Consider the following 7679-nt stretch of genomic DNA (forward strand, 5'->3'; position numbering starts at 1 on the left):
TAAATCTACATGTTATATTCTCTGTTCGTGTACAAAGGTAAAACACCCGGCATAAGTGTATATGCGGGGGTGTTAATCGACTCCCCGGCTAAGTTTTACCGGGGTGTAAACCGGGGCGCCCCAGAATCAAACCTGTGGGGCCGCATTTGTTAAATTCACGTCAATAGCAGCCGTCGACTTTAAAGATATATCCTGCTAGAGTCGGGTTCTATTAACGTGTACCACTAATGATTTTGTAAAAAAGATAAACCAAAGCGGAGACTCCAATTACCGACACAGGGTAACGGTAACCGTTCCGCTACTATTCATAGTTCGTAGAGGGGTTTCGAGCGGTTGCGTTGCTCTCTACAGAAAAGTCCGGTGGGCATGTTGCCGGGCGGGGCCGCCTTCGACTTGCGCGCGAGGGCAGCCGAGAACCGGACAGTTCTGACAAGTGTTCAAGCTCCCGGACCAGTTCCCGGTAAGTCTTCACCTTTCAACTCCACCTCCGGTTCTCCTTGGACGACCAGGCCTTTCGGCCCGGTAGAAACCCTTCTGTGCATACATAGCTGACTCGTAATAAATGACTCCCGGATAGTCGAGTTCAAAATCAAGGCGAAAAAGAGCTGTGTTCACCTTCTGCAAAAACCGACATACGTAATCCGGTTTCTTTATAGACGACTTCAAACGAGACACTTGTCCGGGCCCGAGGGACACTAAACATTGATATGAAAGAACAAAAACGTATTAAAGTCCACTTCTGCCGCTTTTCAGAGTCTGACCGATAAAGTTATCGTTAGGCGACACCAAATGCCTAACCCGGAGGCTCCATAATACTATGTCTATAAGGGAGTCAAAAAAGGGGGGTTCTGTTAGAACGTTCAAAGAACGCGATAGGTATTGCGTCTTTCAAAGCGATTGTGTTTACAAATGAGTTGTGTCTGCTTAGAAGCCCTCCACTAGAGGGACCTCTCGTTGTCGCTGCGCCCCTAGCACGGTAAGTAGGATCCGCCGACGAGACTTGGCGTCTGTAGCACGCCCGTCAAGTCTGTGCGGTTTCACGGTTTTGGAAATGTCTGCCTTTCTGCCATTCAATTTTGTAACTTGATCTCTCGACAACGCTCGACAGTCATTTTTCCGACGTTCTGACTCAACCTCTCGAAAGAAGGTACACGACTGTAAACTAGGTTTTACTCATTTTCCGATTAAAAAAACCCAATGTTCGGCTTTTGGATAAAAACCGGTTATCGTATTCGTCTGTCTTGTTCGACTACTTCTTTGTTTACTTACATCTTGAAACCAAATCACATTAAATTAAGCTATCCGAACTGGGAATTCGGTTAAGAGAGAGACTGTATTGGTTTGAGTTTTTATAAAATGTTCTAAGTCTAACCGGGACTGTAAATTTCGCCGTTCTAAACTTATTACACAACGTAGATAAATTTAGCACGATGAAATAACTTGGAGTAGTATTTAACAAATTCCGTTAAATGTATAGAAACGTCCGAGATGACCTTAACATTATAACAATTTTTAGGCAACGATTCTCTATAGTTATACCAGTTGTTCCGTAAAATAACTAAAGGAAAAAACAAAAAATAGGGATTCTTGTGTAAATGCATTTTAAAAGCCTCCGGGATGATTCCGGCGAGGAAAAGGGGGTAAAAAGCTGGGTACACAGTAGTATTCATGTGTTAATAAGCCCACTTTTCAAATAAATTCAGTCAATTAAAGTTGGGAACATTTTCTAACAAACCTTAGCTGATAAAAAAAGCACAATAACTTATTTACCTAACAAGCTTGAAATATACCCTTCATATTTCCCTCCTGTTTTAGGGAACGAGCTACCAACTAAATAAATTAAACCCTCTGGAGAGCTGTGATATAACCTGTTTTTTTCTTAAGGCATTATCAAGTATCAAGCATAATTTACCTACACTTGATTAATTTTGCTAACTTATAACTGAACTTATGAGGCAATATTGCTCACCTCTAGTGAGCGGCCCAGCCCTCGTATATTTTTCTTTATGTGGCCCTCGGTGAAAAAAGTTTGGACACCCCTGTTTTAAGTGATTAAACTGTATTGGAACAAAAATACTACACACTTAAAAAGTTTTCCCGAGAATGTTTAAGCAGTGACAGCCCGCTGATTGCTACCTTTAGCGACTTCAGTGTTGACTTTAAAGTCATCAGGGGTGAGGACATAGTTGATCCACCATGTGAATCCCCTCTCCTGCTTCTCGATCCACCTCTCATCGTAGAACATGTTCTTTGCGGCAAACGGCATCGGGTGTCTCGGTATGGCTGGAAGAAAAAGAGAAATTGTAGAACACTCATTAACATTTTTTCAAAAATGTGCAATGTAGAATGTTCTTCTATCAAAATACCTGTTTGAGCCACCGGCTTGATGAAGGTCAGCTTTGACTGCGCTACAGCAACAATCTTTGACGTCTTCATGGAGGAAATACGAGATGACCTCAGAGAATGGACACCTGTCAAAAGAAAAAACATAAATGTTTACTCTTATACAAGATGTATTCCCCTTCTTAAAAAGGCAATAATGCATAACTTCATACCTCGTGATGAGGTGAGTTTGGAGCTTGGTTGCTTGGCCTGTGCAGGAACCACAGACCTTGCCATCTTTAAAGATGATGTTGTCATAGATCTCACTGAGCCTAGAAAAAAAAAATTCAAAACAGTAAATTAAGAGAGTCCAGAAACCATGCAAACCTTCAACAGAAGTTAGATTTTTGGAAATAGGTAACAAATGTATTTATTTATTTAGGTCAATAAAAGAAAAATGCTGTGAATATTACATTTATCATGGCTTTAACTTTAAAAGGCTTTTGTGTTATGATACAAAAGTGGAAATTCACTTCACACTGAATTTAATATACAGGTCTTTAAAATCACAATGTATTATAATAACACACATCTTAACATCAATGAATGTTTTGCCCACCTGTTGTTCTGGGCCTCTGTGTTGCACTCCTCCTCTCCTGGACGGATCTTAGGGGCTCCTTTTTCCCAGGAACCACCTTGCTCCTTTTGACAGGTTCAGCTTTCCCAGCATCCTCAATCTTCACATCACTTTTGAAATACTCCTCACTCTTTCTCTTCTTGCTATTCACGGCCATGTAAATGGGAAATGATTCTTCCTGCACGGACTGAGATACAGACAGATTTGGAGACGCTTGTGGTGTCAGGTGACGGTGAAGAGGAGAAGATGAGCACAGGGGCGACGGAGAGCTGACAGGAAAAACAAACGGAGCGTGGGCTGCTGGGGGCGTGGAAGTGGCTGAGAAAGAGAAGCGAGCCGGGGCCAAAGACGGAGGGGAGGTGATGGGGAAGGTGATGGGTGTAGGGGAGCCGTCAAGGCGTGGAGTCAGGCTGGAGGAGGTTAACCCCTGGGCTGGATGGCTGTCATCAAACAGGGAGTTTGCAGAGTTTTGCAATCCTTTGGTTTCCGTTTCTAGCTTTATGACAGGAAGGATAGGTGTTCCTGGTGCAGAATCACACAGACTGCTTCCATCAGACAGCTCCAGGGTTTTCTCTAAGAGCCTTCGTCTTGAATTCTTTATCTTCCTTCCACTCGAAATAATTGCCTCCACTGGTGCTTTGTTCTTGATCACCGTGGCAGAAGTAAAAGAGGCCTTTTTGACCCATTCCGTAGCCTTATCAGCCTCTAAAACCACCTCGCTCACAACAACCTTTTTGCTGACAAAGAAGGTCAGCCTCGGCTCGTTGGAGTCCGACCCATGTGGGCTATCAGGTAACACTGGAAGGACATTTTTGTCAGGTCCATAGCCACAAGTCCCACTCTTGGAGTCCAATGAATCTGAAAATCCACAGCTTGAACTTGTGTCTCTAGGACTGGTGTTCATTCTGGTCAGATCTGAGTCAATGAGGGCAAGTGCGTCTTTCAAAGAGGGAACCGGGGTTCCAGTTAACCCACTGTCAGCAGAAAGTGGGCTGTCGGACTGAATACGTGGCATAAACTTCTTAAACATCTCCGGTGTCCCGATAGGTGACAGTGTCTTGTTGAGCATCTTGGTTAGATCTCTATATTCGGGTTTGCCCACCTGCAGATGTGGACTAGCAGACATGTTGCCAGAGTCCATCAGCTTCCCGGCTGGGACGAGTAGGACAGGAGGAGAGTCCTTCTGAAGAAAATCGATATTCTCCTGGTCAGACAAATTATAGGCCTTCTGCTCCTCTGATTTCTGAAAGTATTTGTCCATTGGAGTAGGCTTGGAGAGGGACCGCTCTCTGACAGCTTCGCCCTTATTGAGAGCAGCAAGAGGGCTGCGTGGCTTTTCCCGCTTGTACATTGACTTTCGGGACACTTGGAAGGTTTTGTTGGCTGCCATCTTCAGTGGCTGGTCCGTTTTGTTTCTCCTGGGTACGCTTACGTTTTCACCCTCCCTTTTGTTTTTGATTGTGTCCCATAAGCTTTTCTGAAACACAAAAAAACAACCAACATTTTTTATTTATCATGTCAGAATGAAAACTACGTGATGAAACCATTTCAAAATGACCAACTAGGAAAATCAGGACTGTTGACTTATTTTTAAACATTATTGTAGGGCTGTACCCGATTATCCGTTCGTTGGGCTGTACCCGATTATCCGATGGAGTACTATTCGGGTTTCAATTTCGTTATACGGATATTCGTTTTTTTTGGCACTGTGGCTGCCAAATTGAATGTATTGAAAACTCCAATATCAACGTAAGAGCTTGTGCCTCTTCGGGGGGTGCTAACACACTTAACCATAAACGTTATTGTTTACTTTCTCCGTTTTTATATGTAGATATTACTTTTTCTCCGTTAATCTCCGTCAAGTTATTTCCATAGCAACAACAACTTCCTGTCAACAGCGCTAACTCTCCTTCAAAATAAAAGCATGTCCATACAAAATAGGAAGCCAAGCCAAATTACTCTTAAGACTATACAACTGCAACGAAAGTAACAAACACAATGCAATATCCTTTTCAATTTCAAAGAACACGAAATTGGGTTATACACATTAACAAATAACTATAAAACAACAATAGGCCTACAGTAAAATAACAAAATGAATGCCGTGAATAAACCGAAATACACGTGTTGAAGCGGTTATTAGTAGGCTTGTTTGAGACAAGCGAGACCTGCGCAATTTCGATCAACAGGCTTGTTTGAGACAAGCGAGACCTGCGCAATTTCGATCAACGTCTTGCTCGTACGTTGCATGATGGTTATTCATTTTGTCCGACTTGGCTCTGGAGGAGTCGCCTACATGAGACGTTTGAAATCTCGCGCCGGCACAAAGACGGCCGCAGCCTTGAGAGCGTAGGCGCCGCGGCTGCAGCAGCTTCCTCTCAGCCGGCTTGCGAAGCAAAATCCTTGATGTGAACGACTCGGCCTGGTTATCTTGAGCTGGCGCTCATTGGTGCTGTTTTTACGACGTTGCTGGTCTGATGAAACTCTCAAATTGGCGTCGGCCAAAAATTTTGTTTGTTGTTTTTGTGCTCAGTTTTACGTGGCCCCCTCCATTAACATTTTTCATAATTGTTCCACAATGTTGTATCATCATGAAATGTATATATATTATCTATATCTTCTATATAGATATATCGTATGGATATTTACTATATATTCATATATGTTTATACTGATACTTGCCACTGCTTACCGTTTGCTCATGGCGTTGGTATATATCTTAGCATATTTAATAACACAGCTGTTCATACTGCTCTCACAGTCTGCTGTGTATATTTCATACCCCTCACTCTTTTCTTCATCATTCAATTCATGTCTATATTTTATTCTGTAGATTGTGTACATTACTTTTCACCTTGCTGCCTTGTTGCCACTCCACCTGGTTGGAAGCTAAACTGCCATTTTGTTGGTCTCAGTTACCTTGTAATATGTGCGAATAACAATAGAGTTTGAATCTATCTTGAGCAGGAACAAATGTATTTACTTTAGTACATATAGAGCATCTTTTGCAGGGTTTTTATTTTTTCTGTACATTTTCTGGCTGTAAACTTGCTTGTATTTAATATTATTATCAGCTATAAAATATATTATTAAATGTGAATGGCAGGATTTGATATGTTTTACAGACATAAGGGCACGGAATTCAGAGGGAAAGGAGGGCAATTTTGAGCTCTGGCTCTTAAAAACGGCTTTTTTTAGGTTCATACGGTCAAACTCGGTCATATTACATCACACAGGGGACACATCTCCGACTCCTGGCGCGGTATAGTGGATTGCGTTGAGTAGACGGCGGTTGTGTTTTAAGAGCTGGTATTTTTCGGTAGTTTTACAATTGGGTATTTCACCATTTGTAATCATAGTGCAGTAGTTGCTGTGTGGGGTTGCACAAATACCAGCCTGTCAGGGACATCGAGGTCCACATAAAAAGGACGGAGCAGAGCGTTTGTGTTCGCTGGGTGCGTTGTGCAGGTCCACCTCCCTGGGCAGCCACATAACTCTCCACCAGCTTTAGTCAGGAAACGATATTACTTCTCTCCCCGCCCACGAAGGCCCCTTTGCGCGCTCCCCTCTCTTCCCCTCCGGTACACGGCACACGTAAGACACAGTGTGGAGTTGCATTAGTAACGCTGAGGTGAGCTGTACGCATCCAGCCGTGCTCGCTTGTGTTTGTCTTGTTTCCCCCTGTCTGTGTTGTTGTAACCCGGACTCAACCTCCCACTCACCTGCATGCATCAAGCTGGCACCCGTCCCCGACTACTACACGCGTGCTTTCCATCAAGCACATTTGACAACGGATCATATCATACGGAGGGCTCCACGAACCTTTCTCCGCCAGATCGTTTCAAGTATCAAGCCGTATCTCGCGTCTCTCTCCGGGTACCGGGCTCGTCGACTAACTTTTTCACCATCCTCCCGGAACCGTCGGCCGAAACTACAATCGTAAGCCGCTCGCCGAGTAAGTTAATGTGGACCGTCGCGTGTGAGCCGAAATTTGAAAATATTAGTTTTTCTAGCATTGTATCATTAGGCGTAGAATCATATGCAAAAGAGCTTTAACATAACATAAAACATTCATACAAATCATCTAGATGCTAATTCATCCAACCTTTTTATTTGAGGTAAATAAAGTGCAACTCACATGAACAAAGGCCAAATATATTTAAACAGAAGACCGAGAAAGACGTCTGGCTCTAGATAGTTGAATCCAAGTCAAGGCCCAGTCCAGATTATACAAAAAACGAGGATGACAGGTTCTGTAACACAGTCAGTCACCCGTTTACAGACTGGCCGCGCCCCGTCGCACACAGCAAGAGAGTGCTCCGATGAGAAAGCTCCGGAAAATACCGATCATAGACGGCATGTTTGTAGCTCTTATTGCATATTAAAACGGCGTTGGCGAAACTAAAACTGGATATGAATTTTATGTAGCAAGTAATGACATATGACATGGAGTTTTGTTAAATGTCTCCAGTACCGGATAAAAGAGTCAGATTAACTTCGGAGCTTAACTTTACCACTGTCTTTAATGAATTCCGGCCCTGGGGCCCATTTAGTACGGCGTCTACCGCGAGCCCGGCGGACGATAACTAAATACGATGGAGGGTGTGCATCGTCAGCCTTATACCCAGGTAGGATGAAGAGGAGTAAGTAAATAAAGAGGCCGGTGTTGCGCAGATAAGTTGAGTCATGACAACTGGGACATTGCTATTATCCGTCATAG

General features: G+C 43.3%; 1 protein-coding gene across 1 annotated transcript in view; it reads right to left on the reverse strand.

Annotated features, from left to right (window-relative positions):
• Positions 1 to 2107: 2107 nt before the first annotated feature.
• Positions 2108 to 7679, reverse strand: part of LOC104940882 (uncharacterized) — an 11190-nt gene continuing 5618 nt past the window's right edge. Inside the window, exons 4-7 of the mRNA XM_010765889.1 lie at positions 2942 to 4436; positions 2556 to 2654; positions 2367 to 2471; positions 2108 to 2283 (exon numbers count right to left, since the gene is read on the reverse strand). Of these exons, the coding sequence (XP_010764191.1) occupies positions 2108 to 2283; positions 2367 to 2471; positions 2556 to 2654; positions 2942 to 4436 (1875 nt within the window). The remainder of the gene's footprint in view (positions 2284 to 2366; positions 2472 to 2555; positions 2655 to 2941; positions 4437 to 7679) is intronic.

The sequence above is a fragment of the Notothenia coriiceps genome, unplaced genomic scaffold (assembly GCF_000735185.1).
Source record: "Notothenia coriiceps isolate Sejong01 unplaced genomic scaffold, NC01 NC01_scaffold00002821, whole genome shotgun sequence".
NCBI classification, from domain to species: Eukaryota; Metazoa; Chordata; class Actinopteri; order Perciformes; family Nototheniidae; genus Notothenia; species Notothenia coriiceps.